This window comes from Clarias gariepinus, chromosome 1 (assembly GCF_024256425.1).
Source record: "Clarias gariepinus isolate MV-2021 ecotype Netherlands chromosome 1, CGAR_prim_01v2, whole genome shotgun sequence".
Lineage (NCBI taxonomy): Eukaryota > Metazoa > Chordata > Actinopteri > Siluriformes > Clariidae > Clarias > Clarias gariepinus.
Genome location: NC_071100.1, coordinates 47344267 through 47361990, shown reverse-complemented (window position 1 = coordinate 47361990; position 17724 = coordinate 47344267). Strand labels below are relative to the sequence as shown.

Genomic DNA, 17724 nt, shown 5'->3' with positions numbered 1-17724 from the left:
TTGAGCTCTCCAGGCTGAACAACAAAGAAAGAACACAAACCCATAAATGGAGAGCTACACATTTTAATAACACAGCACTTCTCTGGAAGATTCTCATTACGTTCATACTAGAGCACGTACATTGATCGCATTCCTGACACCTTTACACTGCTACATCGGCTATGCATTGTTGGTAGTAATGTGCACACGGTTGCTCATTTACAGAAAGTAGGCAAAAGGCAAGAGATGGCACTTTTTTTTTTTTTTTTAGATATGACCAAAAAAAAAAAAAAAAAAAAAAACAACAACGCTGGTAATGACAAAAATAATCCTCTTCATTTAGGCCTAGCGTCTAGATCAATAAGGCAATGTTCAGTTTGGCACAGTTTGTTTTCTTTTTTCTTCTTTCTCCTCCCTATGGACAGGATACAATATTGCAACAAGACGTCATGATCTGCGTTCACGATCGGCGCCTGGGAATTAGCACAATACTCCGCGAATATTTACGTGAACCTAATACACGAGTACAACTCATGATGCAGTGCTTAATAACATGCAAATAACCTAATGCTTAGTCTCTTCTTTAAATGCTTAATACCTATGAGTCAAAGCAGACGGGATTGCAAACTTTTCAAACACTTTCTTAACGTGTATCCTAGCAACCAACAATAAAAGCTAAGCGCCTCAACAAGCCCATCATCTATAGTGCAAAAAAAAACACTACAGTGCAGAAAGAAAAAAAATGTCACTAGTAACCACCTAGAAATAGTAAAAAAGAATATATAAAAAAAAAAAAAAAAAAAAAATCATGAAGGAAACGGTGCCACTTAAGTTCATAGGGGACAAAAAGAAAAAAAAAAAAAACATGCTGCTGTTAACACAAACACGTTCTACAGTGTCGTAGGAAATGGAAAATCAATGCTCGCGATCTGAAAATTAATGCTCGCAATCCAGTAGCATCAACTAAATATTCCCTGTGTGAAGCAGGGTTCAGTCTTATGATTAATGATATGGGCAGCGAAATTCTGAGAAATACGCTAGCGATCCTTTTGACTTCACAGTGTGGACCAATCACGAGCCTGGGATGAACAACTTACTAATCTCATCTCAATCAGTGTAAAGACGATATGATACAAGGAGATATCGAGAAATTGTGGTAAATGATGTCACAGTAGGTTTTTCTGATAGAGATATCATGGAATCTTTTTTTAATATAAAAATATTTTTTATTTACGAACTATATTTTATGGATTATATTAACGTAAAAAAAGCTTTAAATAAACATTTAAATAATTATAGGAATCATTTTATTTAAATGTTATTTTCTTGTATTTGGGATATTTGTCTAGACTTTAGATAACATTATCTTTAGTTATAGGTTTTAACCTGTTTTGCTGGAGGTTTTGCAAACCTACACTACAAACCACCACCATACGCAAATATGAAAGCTATCATATCTATTAACAGAAGCCTGTTAATTACAATAAACAATCAGCGTTGGTCTAACTTTCATTTATCCATCAATATCCTGTTGCTAACGGTGCGACATGGTAAGAGTAAAACGCCTTAACAGTTAAACAGGAAAAAAAAGGAAAAAAATTACAGCAGCAAATTTAAATAAAAAAACAGAAGCAAAACAACAACAACAACAAACAAACAAACATCAAGAGATGAGCAAGACAAAAACGACACAAGGACGTTAACGTAAACTCGCCATCAGAAAGGGGCCCTTGTTTAATGTCGAATATAGAGACCTTATATTACAAGGAATTAAATGATTAACGCTGGGTGTTCAAGTTAAACCGGGACTTGTGATGAATTTTCTGGTGAATGAAGGCGTAAAACCCAGTAACAGTACATCTGTGAGTGATTTTTCCGGCTGAGGTGGCTTGTAACCCAGCGCAGTCGTGCCCAGGAACATCAAGTGGGTGCAACTTGCACAAGAGACGCATCTATCTGTGGGAACTGGACACGAAATCACAATAAAACGCTGGGATAAGTGTATTAGTGTAGCAGGGGATTATATAGAGAAATAAAGTGAGATTTAACTCTTGGAATTGTGTTCTGCTTTTCTACACAATTAAAAGTCCCACTTTGACTTGAACACCTTTCGTCGTTTTCCTTTCAAAGATTCAAGTACCGTCCTAAATCTGTATTAAAGTACATAATCAGCTTCAGTTAAAGTGTTACGTTAAATGAGTGGGTGGAGCTGGACCTGATCAGGACGTCTCCTGGATGTCTGGTTCCACATTAAGTTGTACTTTAATTTGAACAAGCATAACACCGGGCATAACAGAGGAGCAGCACATTGGAGCGTTGACTTGCTTCGTGGCTAGTGAATATGTCATGATTTTTCCATCCCTGGCCTAAAATAACTGAGATTAGCATTACTTTCCTGCAGTAGATCAATATTTCATTAAGTACAGAATATGATATTTTTACATACTTTTATACTATAAGTCATGATTGAACTGTACACTGTGAGCAATACATGGTGATTGCGAACTACCTTAATACAAACTGTGCATTCTGGGATCCACCCAAAATACTGCACCCTTGGGAAGAACAGAATACTATTTCAGGGGAGCAATCAAAGGGATTCAGGTGCACAAGGATGTATTTGTAGTACGTAAAAGTATGTGTAGAGTCAGTTGTTGACTGCGGTGTTAAGCAGAAACCAGTTGTCAGTTATATCCAGCACTAAATATCTATAAGCACACGATATGGTTTTTGGCACACAGATTTGTACAAACATTTAACTTCAAAATCGTTTATCTGCAAAAAAAACACACCTACGTCAATTTTCCGCCGCGTCCTAGTGAGCGTAGAGTGCAACACTAACGTAAGAGCCAGTTAGGACTGGTATGTAAACTCCATGGAACTTTCAACTTTCATACTGATGCATATCATAAAAATAAAACGAAAGCTAAAAAGGAAGACGGGTTGTTGTTTTGTGTGTGAGAGAGTGTAAAACAATGCTGGCGGATCCTGATTCCCTTTCACAGAACGAACATTCCTTTGTCCTTCGCAACGTTCTGAAATACTATGCAAACGACCAGCCAAAAATGAGAAGATACAAGATGTTGGTGTTGCTGGGTGACCCTCCAGGGCAAGGACAACACCAATGCCATGGGACTGGCACAACATTTTTCACCCCCTGGTGACAAAAAAAATCCCTCAGCTGTCTTTTCCAAAAGTGGACCATTCCGAGGGAAGCTGAAAAGCTCAGATGTTGCGGATGTTACTGCTGGAGGCGGGAAGCGGCGGAGTGCTGGAGGTGCTGTAGGGCGGCGGGGGCGTCGGAGATATAAGGTCAGGATACGGCTGCAGGCCCATCTGCTTGTTGTCCTGGAGCTTGCGCACAACCACGCGGCAAAACTCCTCACTGTGGCGCTCGCACGTGTCTAGAAGCTTTCGCACTTTGGCGGTACGTGTCTGCTGGTTGGCCACCAGCTCGTAGTCCTCGCGCATGAGCAAGTCGCGCGCCAGGAGCGCATCCAGGCTCTGGTTTAGACATGCCTCGGTCATCTGGCGCACAACCTCCTCCCGTCGAGAGCTGATCCATCGGGCTGCCGGGCCCTGGCTTTCTTGCAGCATCGGGAAGTCTATAAGACGACACAGATTTCGCATCACAAAAGTTTTTAAAGACTTGTATATTAGTTGTCAGGAATGGTGTAGTGTATTGCAACATACCTTGTGGATGTGCCTGTAGGGTCAGGGGATGAATATTTAAAGGCAGGTTGCTCTCACTTTGAGGCGGGTGTGGTCTGAGGGGGGCGCTGTATTCCGAGACGAGCTGAGCCGTCTGATAACTCGGATTGAGGTTGTTCTGACAGCCCTGATCCATCAAAGGTTTGGGGGCGTCCGGTGGAATGGACACGATAGATGACAGCGGTCCAGCTGAGCGAGAAAAGAAGGCATGGTCACGTTCCGAACGGTAGCCTTTCATATTCACAACATGATTAGATGTGAAAAAAGTAGTTGTCTTAGTGGGCTAACACTATATTAACATCATGCATGAGAATTCCCACACTGCCATTTCACTGCTACTACACTTGGTACTAGCTCTTGGTTGAAGAAATCAAGGCGGTCAGAAAGTATAAAAATTACCATGAGACGGATTGGAGATGGTAAGGTAGCCTGGTTGGGAAATATCCGTGTCCTGGGAGGAGCAAGACCCTGAACCTGATGTAGAGCTGGTATCCTGTCATCACAAAGCTAAGACTTTTATATATGTAATAACACAGTGATAATGAACATGATTATCTGAACTGTTTTACACAATTCAGCCAGCAGGAAATCTGAACACAAAGTGCCTTGCAGAAGCATATATACCCCATTGATCTTTTCCACATTTTGTTATGTTACAACCACAAATGTGATTTTATGTAATAGACACGATTTGGCACATCATTGTCAAGTGGAAGGAAAACATCTAAAAAAAAGTGTGGCATGCTTTTGTATTCAGCCCCCTTTACTACGAAACCCCTAACTAAAATCCAGTGGAACCAAACACCTTCAGAAGTCACCTAATTAGTAAATAGAATGTGTGTAACAAGAGGACCTACAAAGATCCATAGCTCTGGTTGTCCACAGGACAACTATTAGTCAGACACTCCACAAATCTGGCCTTTATGAAAGTGCGGCAAGAAGAAAGCTATTGTTCCTGTTACAGACCCGTACAGTGTAGTTAGCGGAAAGCCATGAGGGGGCACAGCAAATGTGGAAGAATGTGCTCTGGTCAGATGAGACCAAAATTTGACTTTAACACTGTACCCATCACCCTGAAAACACCAGGTCATGCCTCATGTTATGGGGGATGCTTTTCTTTAGCAGGTACAGGTAAGCTTGTCAGAGTTCATGGTAAGATGGATGGAGTCAAATAAAGGTCAATCTTAGAAGAAACCCTGCTAATAGTCTGCAAAAGACTTGAGACTCGGATGGAGGTTCACCTTCCAGCAGGACAACGACCCTAAACAAACAGCCAGAGCTACAATGGAAAGGTTTAGATCAAAGAATATTCATGTGTTAGACTGGGCAAGTCAAAGTATTGACTCAATGGGGCTAAATACAGTCTCACACAGTATGATGCAGATCAATACCTGCTATTCGTTTCACCCAGATGAGGATGGGTTCCCTAATGAGTCTGGTTCCTCTCAAGGTTTCTTCCTTTCGCCATCTCAGGGAGTTTTTCCTTGCCACTGTTGCCGTCGTCCTTGGCTTGTGGATCAGGGACAGTCTTATCATTGTGATTCTTACACGTTCACATCTCATACAAACTTAAAGAATTATTTTGATTGGGTAAAGCTGTTTTGCGACAATGTTGATTGGTAAAAGCGCTATACAAATAAATGGTTTTCAATTCTTTTACACAAATAAATATCTGAAAAGTGCCATTTGTAATTCAATTCAATTTTATCATTTTCCTTTCACTTCACTATAATGATGTGGCAGTTTGAGTTGGTCCATCACATAAAGTCCCAATAAATTACATTTACGTTTGTGGTTGTAATGTGACAAAATGTGGACAAGTTCAAGGGGTATAAAGACTTTTGCAAGGCACTGTATATACAAACACATAAAAGGAGCATAAAAAAAGCATGAAATATGAAGGCGACACTGACGGGCCAGGGAGTGTTTTGCTCCTTGAGACTCTTCTCTGTTGCTTTCACATTGCACGTTGTTGTTGAGGAGCTGCTCAATGGTCTCATGAACTAGAAAAAGAAAACAGCAGAGAGAGAGAGGAAAGTGGATATGGATTTTATATTTAGCAAACAATTAGAAAGTTTTAACGTCAAATCCAGATGTTTCAATATAGCGAATATAAAATATTCTACCAGGCAGTCAGAAAAACCAGCGGACACAAAGGCTAAGTTTTTATCAACGATGTGTGCTGTTACTAAATTATTACCAGACACCAGTTTTGTTTTGTCTTAAAGATGCATTCTTGCTCAAACTTTAAAGTTTAGATAGCTAAAACTCAGTATAGCTACCTTTAACTAACAAGCACTGAAAGACAAATATTCATGCCATCCATCTCCATTTGAGAACCTTTGTAGTCCAACTAGGCACCGTGGAGGCCCATGGTGACCATTGTATTTATTCCCATGAATACAACCGTGGTGTACAGTACATGCATCTGTTGCCTTTGTTGACGAACTAGTTCACCATCATGTCATTTGTGACATATTCACGGAGAAAGCGGTAGGTTAGCTTAAGTTGTGTCATTTCACATAGGTGCGAATATTATTGAAAGAAATACAAACTAATGTTGAATTAAGCAGTGTGAGGAGGAGGTACCGAGGGATTAATGTATTTATAGCATATATAATGTTTTTAGCTTACTGCAGCTGTCAATCCTACGTACTGTAGACTGTCGATTCGATTCAATTTCCAGTTATTGAAATTCGATTCAATACTTATTGTCTAGTAAGCTTTAATAATCTTCTGCTCCGTGCTCCAGTCCAGTAGATGGTGGGATCGCACCAACAGCTCATCAACTTGCTAAACGAGTAATTTGCACATGTTTCACAGAAGATCTCGCATCGTTCTGCGTTTCCTGTGGCCTATTTCATTAAGAATGTATGATTAAGGTTCGTAAGTTTACCTAATTAAAAAAAAAGAAATTCTGATTCAAAAGCATAAATAGAAGATCGATAAATAAACTGCAGAACTGATTAAATCAAACACCTCTAGCCTACCTCCTTACATGAATGCATACTTTGTGCAGAATTAGGTAGCTACGTGCACTGTATAACGTTAGTCATAGGTCTATATAGTTAACGTTAGCTAGTGAGCCGCGAATGCTTCATATTTACAGTACTGTGCAGAAGTTTTAGGCAGGTGTGAGAAAAATGCTGTAAAGTAAGAGGAAAAGTAATAAGGGGTGCTCCGATCAGGGTTTTTGGGGCCGATTACAGAAATCAGAATCAGTCGATACGGATTGATACTGATGTGTGGGGGTTATTGAGAGGTGCCATTTAACGTCTTTCATTTATTATGCATTATTTATTTACTATTTATAGCGGTGAAAAATAACTATTCTAAATAGCAGTTCACAAATAAAATTAACATTTAAAAAAGTAACAAAATTAATCTCAAACTTTCATTTGTTATTAGGCAACATATTCCATTCCTTGACTAACATCAAGCGCCTCTCGCACACGCGGAAATGCGCAGCTAAAATTTGATATCAGAATTTCTGCAATTTTAAGAGACAGTCTATTCCTCTCATCATGCACAATGTGTGCAGCCATGCTGAATAGTCGCCTACTGTCAGCTCACACACATGGAGCAGGAAGGTAAACCCCGGATGCCGCGGCCAGAGCAGTATCTGGTGTGACCACCCTTTGCCTGCAAAACCAGAATGCTCATCAATTCTCCGAGGTAGACTTGCACACAGTTTATGAAGGAACTCGGTAGGTAGGTTGTTCCAAACATCTTGTAGAACTAACCATGGATGTCCTTTAGATGTAGCCTGCCTTAAATCCTTCTGAATCAGTGAGATATCTCCCTGATGGTATTGCATGAGGCATCACTATCTGTCTGTATTTCTCAGCATTGAGGACACTGACCAAATCCTGACCAAATCTTCAACTCCCGTTGCAGAAATGCAGCCCAAACTTGCAAGGAACCTTATTGGGCCGCTCTCACCACAACCTGCCTCCTGCTACAGCCCTATAATCAGTCCGGGGCACCTGCTGCCTTTTTTCTGCACCCCAGTTCTTATGTTTTCGTGTATAGTTGAGTCGCTCTTAGATAATGACTATTTTTTAACCTACATATATTTTAGTTGATGACGATTAGCGGCTGCTTGGTATAACGCCTTGATCATACATCTGACTCTGATCTTACTTTACTCATCCTTTTTATTTGATTTAGAATTCCCTAATGTTTGCTCACTTTGCATTTTGTAAATTGATTAAAAAAAATGAAAATATATATTATTTTAAAAGCATTCTTTTTTTTTTTTTACCGTTGCCTAAAAAAGTCTGCACATTACCGTAACTGTCTCGCTGTCCTTGAAAAGTTGCATTGCATGACAAAATGGCATACTGCCAATGACCGACCAGTACAACTAGGCTTTATCTACTAAACAAACACTCCAGGCTACTTTCTGAGTGAGAGTTGTGAAGATCACCAACAGTAGATAAAATGAGCACGTAGTAAAAACGACGAGATTTTACGTCACACATCCTGTCGTATTTCAGCCAAGTTTCCACCAAAGCACGGATTTTATTTTCATTTGATGATATCACTGTTTTAGGTAAAAAAAGAAATCAGAAAACAAGATGAGTTTCCTGTTTTACACTCACTTTAGACCTTTTGACCTCCAGCACCGCTTCCAGTACATCAATTTCATCAAACTTCCGTAGCATGGGCTCCAGCTCGATAAGACAGTCTGGTGGGGCGAATAAATTAATGAATAAATGGATAAAAATTGGTCCGAGTCAACATGGCTCATAATAAGATCATGATTAATAAGTTCATAATACACTTTTTAGAGACATACTATGTATTGAATTACTCTGCTTGTTTTTTTTTTTTACGGAAACTGTAAAAGATTTAAATCCCCCCAATTTTACTGTTTATTCATTTAATTATTTATATTGGCAAATCAATATCTAATAATACTGATATAATCACCCAATCATATAACAAGCAGTTCCCAGAAAACACAATCAGTGGCACTAATAACCGATGTGTTCAAAACAGTTAGGAAGCGCTTGATGAAACGTGTGTCCGGGCACGACAGCAAAAAAAAGAAAAAAGGAACCAAAGAACAAAGATTCACAAAGACCAATAATAAACTAGGCCACAAGCAGATCTTTGGATTAGAAGGGTTTTAAGAAGCAGGGACAAAAATAGACAACCTGCTGCGTATGTGTGTGTGTGTGTGTGTGTGTTGGGGGGGGTTACAAAACAGAGTGCAGGTTGCAATTCTCAGAACCAGCAAAGATTAGTCGCAGGTCAAACACGAGCTCATAAAGTCATCAACAGATGCTGGAGTCCAGTGCTCACGGATGTAGTCGTGAACTGGCAGTCTAGCTGTAGCAGTGAAAGGTTAAAGGTGAAAGTTCTGCAGTTCACTCACTGAGGAAAGAAGGACGCTCGTCGGGATTGGCGGTCCAGCCGCAAGTCATGAGGTTGATGAGCGTCTCCCTGCCGGGGATGTCAGCCGGCAGGCTGTCCAGTCCGGTGTCCGGCCGAGAGCCGCGCAGGACGCTGAACATGATCTGCATGGGGTTCGTAGCGTCTGGAGCATCCACAAAAAGTTCAACACAAAACTCAGCAAATGGGAAACGACAGAGAGAAGGAAGTGAAACTCTGAGGGAAAAGTGCTACGTTAGGCTTAAAGCGGTCATACGGTTCATTCTGTAAAGGTTTAACTGTGAAGTCACTTTAATAGGAACACGCTTGTACCCCCTGCTCAATCATGCTCAAAAACAGGCAAGAAACTTTTGCCAATCTTGTGCAACCCTGCACCAGTCGTAGTGTCAGACTTCCTGTTTTTTTTACTGACAGAAGAGGAACTCCGAATCCGGCTCAGAATTTGACAAGATGTGCGTTCTGAGATGCTTTTCTGCTCACCATGGTCGTAAAGAGTGTTCACCTGTCAATCAGTCAAACCTGGTTCTTCTGCCCTGGTTCTTCCTCTCATCATCTAGCATTTCTGTTGCCTGGTTGATGCTTACTGAACAGTCTACTGTATCTGCTCCCTTTAAAGTCATCGAAGACATGTTCCAGCCCTCCTGCATTCTGATTTGAAAAATCAACACAAACACCCAAAGCTCCTGACCTGCAGGATTTCATTCTCTGCCCTTGCAAACTGGATAACCGCACAGACGAGCAGGTGGACACGTGTTCCAAGTGGCTTCAGAGTATATTGTACATTTTTAGTTAATTAACTGTTGGCATGCATGTTTTAGACAGTTATGACAATTAAAAGGCTTTCTCACACACACACACATACACACACGACTTTCTCTTTCACTACCTTCATAAGGTATCCGTCGAGACAGCACTTCCCACATGATGATGGCATAACTGAAAGAGGAAGCAGAGAACAGCAGGGTAAACTGGCTGAATAGCTACCGCTCGGGAATCCCCTTAGAGGAATTAAAACTCTCGCTGCGACCCTTTCGACAGAGGGGGCCCCTCTTTGACTAATGTGAGGGAACTCATGGAGGAACATAACGCTCACTCTGTTCATTCTCACGCTAAAACTACAGCTTCCCGGAAGAAATGGGGAAGTCCACACAGGTGTGCGACAGTGTTCACCCTTCCCCGTTACGAGAAACGTGACCAAAAACTTCTTCATTTTAAAAATTTGAATGTGAAATGCCCACTAGATAAGAGTAATTTTACATACAAGGTGACAGAGGAGTGATTGGGTTGCAACATTGATTGAACAATTACGTTATTTTATGTACGATGGGAGTTCAAGTCAAACACGCACGATTCTGGTGAATGAAGGCGTGTAAATGGATGTGACATTACAGAAGACTTCAAGCACACGGTGAAGAGACTCTTGGCCGCAGTAAAACATTTGAAAGGTGCAAACATTTTAAAGAAGGCTGTACGTCTCTGATCGACGATCTCGACCCAGGTGGCTCGGAACCCAGTTAAGTCGTTTCTGTGAGTGCAACACCTGATCCTTAAAAATCTTGGGGGAGGAAAGACATCTGGAAAGAAAGGGGGGTTTTTACTCTCCTGCTTTTCTGCAAAGTCAAAAGTCCCGTTTTGACCTGAACACCATTTCAAAGAAAAATCTGTATGTGTTACTTCCATCTGTTTTTGGTTATATTTAATGTTTTGGAGCAAGAAAACCATCGAGCTGTCCATTTTTATTGAAGTTATACAGTACAAAGACAAGCACATTACCCTAAACTTCACGGTCTGAAAGTCCTCTAACCAATCGCAATCAAGTATCTGCCAGTGCACAATCTTCAACAAAATGACATCAGTTAGAGACGAACCTGTACATGTCCTGTTTGACGTCCGCTCTCCGAGCCTTGTTGGGTTCGTATTCTTCAGGAGGCATGTAGATGACGGTGCCGCCCATCTCGGCTGGCTTCGATCCAGAACCTTTGCTGATCGAGAGCTGGCGCCATTTCGACAAACCAAAGTCGGCGATCTGGACAGGAAGGCAAAGAACACTGAAGTTATTCAGTGTCACGGGAAAACACTCTTAAAGCTTAATATGAACAGGATAAGTGTTATGGGGTTGATAATCGGCAAATCTTGTCAAAATAACCGTTCGTGTCCTTTAATGAAAAAATATATAATAGGGTATTTGTATGGAGAGAAGACTGATTAATGATGAACCTCCGCTCTTTAAGTGTTAAAAAAATGTACCCAGGAACAGTAAGCGTTTTTTGGAAACACTTACTCATGACTCACAAGTCCAGAAAGTGCGCCAATATCCACTCACAGTCCAGCTTAGCACAGTAAGCGCAAGTCAATAAAAAGGAGGGAAATGATGGAACAGTGATGGTTAAAGCAGTTCCCTTGTGCTGGCAAATTGCGAAATGGAGGAAGCTGTGACTAAAAAGGGCAAAACCTTCAGCCTCGTGGTTAAGACATTACGCACAAACCTTCACGTGGTACTCGCCGTCCAGAAGGATGTTCTGCGTTTTCAGGTCATGATGAAGCAGCGGTGGAGTCATGTTATGGAGAAAGTTAACACCCAGAGCGATTTCGTACAGAACGCGCAGCCTGATCGGCCAGGCCAACACCGGATATGTGTTCTTCTAAAAGAAACAGAGAAAACACAGAGCATAAACAAAAAGGCAAAAATAAAACATATAACTAACACTTTTTTTGTTTGTTAGTTTTTTTGTTTTGTTTTAAGGGTTTGTTTTATGGTACTACTTGCAAGATACAATATTAAAACAGTAAAAACTTTTTCATAATCTAGTCGTACAGTATGATCCAGTCTCATCCAAATCCAGAAGTCATTACAAAAAGCCCATCACCAGCCTGATGAGTTCCAATATAAACTGCAATTGACATCCACTTAATCACATGAACTGTTAATAGGTTTCCATAATCAATTAGAAACATATATATTTATGGGGAAGTGAGAAGAAAATCTTACAATCTTCTGCATCACGAACCCCACCTTTTTCTTGGGAAAGTAATCCAGTTTGATTAGAACTTCAGGCAACTATGGTCTCTGGTTACTTTTCTGGTCTAACCAGCCTTAATCTTGGACAGCTCAAGATCACATTATCAACCCTTCAACCCCGTATCAGGTATACTGCTGACGAGAAAACCCAGGGCTGTTTTAAACTGAAAACTAAATAAATAATGACTATTGAGAACCTTTAAAAGATAGATGGATCCTCCACTCCATGTCTAATCTAATCGCCTGCACATGATTCAAGATTATTAGGTTTATATCTTATCCATATGGGTGTTTCAGAGCAAGAGCTAAAATCGAGAACTTCCTATTTCAATCCAGAAGTCCCGTACCTCGTGGAGGAGCTCATCCAGGGAGCCATTGGTCATGAACTCGGTGATGATGCAGAAGAACTCGGGCTCGTTGCACACACCAAAGATCTGGATGATGTGGTTGAACCTGGCTTTGTGAAGCACCTCGGCCTCTTTCAGTAAGCAATTCCTTTCCCTGCAAAGGAAGTTGAACATGAGGAAAGGAGAATGAGATTCCCCCGCTGCCTGTGTTTGGTCAGATTGTACAAAAGTACCAAGAGTGGTGCTGCATTTCAGTTTCATTTCCAGTTTCTCTCTGATTCACTCTCTTGGTTCTTTAACCTTTTAAATACTGTATAAGTCTAAGGAATAAAACAAAACACGCTGTGCTTAATTCAGCTGTACATCTGAGTGTTGGAGACTACTTCCAAAAGTGCTCATTAAACCGTTACTTTGAAAGAAACATCAACAATTAGGTCAACAATTTATCAGTACTATAGCACGGTACAAGTATGTTGTTACTATGGAAACGATAAGAAGTTAGAGGCTGTAATTCAATGTAAATTGCAGCCAAAACTTCAAAGATGATATTATTACCAATTAAATGAACACCTTTCAACCAATCAGGATCGAGAACTCGGAGAGAAATTATAACACTACAGGAGACCTCCTAGTGCGATTTGTTACAGAATTTGTTTTAATGTTCTGCTTAAATCATCAAGTAAGCAACTTACAGAAGACTGGCTTATATGAATGCAAAATGTGTTTCACTCTGTTTGAAGTAATAAGGATTTTTTTATCCACTGTGTGCTTAGTTTTCATCACGAACATTTTTTACCTACTTTGTAAGGTTAGCCTTAACTTACAATCTTTTCCTACGTTACACTTCCATAGTAAGATTTACATGTTGAAACTACTCATCTTTGACCGCAGTATCACTGAGTCATTAAATGTCCAATGTCAACTCACCCAAAGAAATTTTTACTGTGGCAACAAAATGGGGACAAAACCGCAAAGTCAAATTGTAAAGTTATACAAATTGACTTATTTAAATAGAATGAATGGACTTATTAAAACTGTACATTCGTACAGATTGAAATCATAAAAGTCGTAGAGTTAAAAATCATAACTTTGTTCAGCACAAAACTTGAAAAGTTTACACCTTAAAATCAAAACCCATACAGATTAAAATCGTAAAGTTAAAATTTTAAGTCTGACAGCGTACTGATCAGAGGCATCCCGATTAAAGCCATACAAAGTAAAATTGCAAAGGTGTACCACTTAAAATTGTAAAGTCATAAAGCTCTATGGATTAAAACGTAAATTAAGTAAAGTCAGACAGAATAATTCTGTAGGTGTAGTCGCAGTTAAAGTTGTTCTCCTAAAATTACACTGTAAGTCACACATCTTAAAAACTTGAGGTTGTAGAGTGTAAAATTGTAGTCATGCATTATTAAATTGTAAAGTAGTACAGATTAGGATTAGTCATCAAGATTTAATTTGTAAAGTCATTCAGACTGAAACTGTAAAGTTGTACAATGTAAAGTCTTACAGTGTCAAGTCATACAGATTAAAGTTGTAAAATTGTACAGATTAAAATAGAACAGTTGCACAGTGTAAAGTTGTACAGATTAAAATCTGTATAATTTTTTATTCCTGTAGCACAGATTCAAATCATAGTCAAAGACATTAAAATTGTAAAGTTGTACAGATTAAAATCGTAAAGTCGTAGAGTGTAAAGTCGTACAGATTACAATCATAAATATTGTTCAATATAAAGTACACCTACAATCCTGACGTTGTACAGATTAAAATCGGAAAACTCGTACAGTATACAGTCCGTGTAACGTCATACAGTTTCAAATTGTAAAAATTACTGATTACATCTGTAACTTTTTTAATGTACTATGGTCGCACTTTATTATATACCTGAAAGGTGATGCTCTAATGATACCTTGTTGTTTTCTATACTGTTATTTATAACAATGACAATAAAGTTAATTGATTAATTGATTGATACAACTGTAAATTTGTGTAGAGTCTTACAAATCATACAGATCAAAATAAATCATTGTACAGAATAAAATTCTAAATGATACAGATTGTAAGACTTTACATTGTACAACCTTACAGTTTCAGCGTCAACTCAGAGATTAAAATAGTAAAGGTGCATAGTGTAAAGTCGTACAGATTAAAATCGTAAAAATTGTAGAGTGTAAGGTCTAACAATGAAGAGTCACACAGATTAAAATCCTGAAATTGTACAGATTAAAACGGTTCAGATTAATATAGTAAAGATGCACAGTGTAAAGTTGTACAGATTAATATTACTGTTGCTGTGCAGACTAAACATTACTAAAATATTATTTAAAAATGTAAAATCAGATCTGGAAATTGGAAAAAAATTTAAATTAAAAAATTAAAATCTTGAATTATATAGATTTAAATCTGTCATACAGATTAATATTACTATTGTTGTGCCGACTAAAATTCGATAAAAAACCTAAAATCACGCATTTGGAATTTGTGACATCATAGAGATTAAAATCATGAAGGCGGACAGATTAAAATCTGAAAATCACACAGTGTAAAGTCTGAAAGTGTAAAGTCGAACAGATTTAATATGAATAGATGTACAGATTAAAACTATAAATTTGTACAATGTAAAGTCTTTTAATGGTTAAAATTGTGAATTCGTATGGAGTTACCCAGTAAAAGTCATACAGACTAATATTTCTGTTGCTGAGCAGAACAAAAAAAACAATAAAAATCAATCCAAATCATAAAATCGCACATCTGGAAAGCATGAGGGACTAAACTGTAAAGTCGTAGAGATAATTCTGAAATCGTAAAAGTGTTACTGTGTAAAGTTGTACAGATTATAATTGTAAAGTCATAGAGACATACAAATTAAAGATATACAGAATAAAATTAAGAAATACAGATTATAATTACTGTTGCAAAAGTCTATGAAAATCCTTAAATCTTGCATCTGAAAATTGTGAAATTGTAGAGATTAAAATCGTAAAGGGGTACAAATAAAAAAAAAAAGGGTATTTAGAGTAGGGTGACATCAGGTAAATTGGGCCACTTTTTGGTAACTCTTGGTAAAGCTCCAAAAAAGCACTTAGTGAGACTGATTTGTTTTTGTTTTTAATATGGTTTGTTTTCGACATGGATATGCTAAATTAATTGAATAAATTATTATTGGTTAGGCGCTATAACTTGTTGCACATTTTTTAGCTGAGCAGTGTTCAGGTAAAATGAGCCATTTAAAATGCAAAGGAAACCAGTCATTGGAATCAAGCAGAGGACTGCCTGGGCATTTTCCATAGTGACACAGATGACGGCCCATTTTGGCTGAAACATGTGGCACATTTGACCTCAGTGGGTTATGGTAAATTGGGCCACCAAGAAAAACATAAAATTTTCAAAAAAAAAAAAAAAGTTTTTTATACCAAACTAACAGCATTATTTCTGATTTATGCCATCAAGAGATATATTATGCATAATATTTTTATGTCCATGTTTGTTTTTTTATAGAGTTATCATCCTTATGATGGTTTAGTTAGATTTGGTATGCCAAGCTACTTACCATGCAGCTTTTTGGTTAATTATTGGTATATTTAATTATTGCCCCGCCCACCATAGCAACCATAAATCAATCAAATCACCTGTTACTTGTCAAGCACAGTTATGACAACAGTTTGAAATGCTTTGCAGTAATTGGCTCTAAATTCCAGAGGCGCTGGACCCCCCAAACCTTAACTGGGCCATTTTACCTGATATCACAATATAAATCTAAGAGTGTAAAGTCGTACAGATTGAAAGTGTAAAGTCTTCCAGCGTTAAAATCGCGAAATGATACAGATTAAAATCGGAAAATCTGTACGGTGTAAAGTCGCTACGATTAAAATCCTGAATTGTACAGATTAATATAGTAAAGTTGTACGGTGTAAAAGGTCATACAGAAAAAAAAAAAAATCGTAAAAATCGTACGCATTAAAATCCTGAAATTGAAACTTTTACAGCGTCAAGACGTACAGATTAAGATCACGAAATCGTTTACAATCGTGAACGCGTTCGTTGTAAAGTCGGGGGATTTGATGATTTTTTTTTCTGACAGCAGTGATGCCGCCAAACAAGTTTCCTCTACTTCAAAACAATCGACGAAGCGAAACCCAGAGAGAGAGAGAGAGAGAGGAGAGAGAGAGGGGGGGGGAGGGGGAGAGTTCCTACCTTTCCCCGACCGGAGAGTCCAGCTTTAAGCACTTAATGGCGACGGTGGTGCGCCAGTCGCTGTGCTGCGCGCGGAAGACGGTGCCGAAGCCGCCCTTGCTGATGTAGTGCAGGTCGGTGAGTTTGCGGTACGGGATCACCGGCAGCGTGCTGGTCAGACTGCACAGGTTCACACAGCCAGCCTGCTCCATGCTGACGCTCGGGGCTCACACACACCGCGGCATTCCGGCAGCCAGAGAAACACTGAGTCACTCCGACAGCGGGGACGGGAACGGAGATCAGGACTTCACCGGCACTTCGTCTGCTTATTCTTATTAATCTTATTCTTATTATTGTTCTTCCTCCTCCGCCGCTCCCACCATCACCCTCCTCCTCCTCCTCCTCGTTCCCCGAATAAAAACCCCGCAACACTGGATCTACACAATCCGCTAGAAAATAACTCGTCTACACGCCGGATCACACTCCTGTCCACACACACACACACCAACGTGAAAGTAATCCTCTTCAAGGCGGGCGGATTTTCTTTTTTCGCAGATTCGCACTCACGCCACAGAAACCTCACAAATCTCAACGCACTGCTGCGCTATTAGTGTTATTATTTCCCCTACCCATATTCTGGAAAGCCCCACCCCCTGACTGGTGATTGGCTAGCAGTTCATACAGACAACCGTCAAAAAAGAATGTAACGTTTCGATTCGTTTTTTATAGAAATATAGAAAACATTATTAATATAAGATGATAATCATAAAAATAATCCTATATACAGTGTCAGCCCAAAATGGTTTATACACTTCAGGAAAAGAAAAAAAGCATGATGTATAACATACATTATATACATTATATATATTTTTTTTCTTTTCTTTGATTATTATTATTATTATTATTATTATTAATGTAACTTTTATTAAGGACAAAACTATTAACTTGGAGGTTTTGGTCATTGTTCTTGTTGTTAATGTGACACAATTGCATTAATCTAGAGTTTCCCCCAAAAAAATACGATTATCTCATATGAAATATAAAGAATTTTATAACGAGCTTTATTACCTTTATATACATTTATAATTTTAT

The 17724-nt window shown here is 38.9% G+C and overlaps 1 protein-coding gene across 1 annotated transcript; it reads right to left on the bottom strand.

The window, feature by feature from the left end:
- Window positions 1–47: 47 nt before the first annotated feature.
- Window positions 48–17302, bottom strand: ripk2 (receptor-interacting serine-threonine kinase 2). The gene is made up of 11 exons (XM_053488531.1): window positions 16654–17302; window positions 12457–12610; window positions 11577–11732; window positions 10959–11116; window positions 9977–10026; window positions 9074–9235; window positions 8295–8380; window positions 5604–5693; window positions 4090–4183; window positions 3673–3879; window positions 48–3584 (listed from the first exon to the last, which is right to left on the bottom strand). The coding sequence occupies exons 1-11, from the start codon at window positions 16842–16844 to the stop codon at window positions 3205–3207; spliced, it is 1728 nt and encodes a 575-aa protein (XP_053344506.1). The 5' UTR covers window positions 16845–17302; the 3' UTR covers window positions 48–3204.
- Between the last annotated feature and the right edge of the window lie 422 nt (window positions 17303–17724).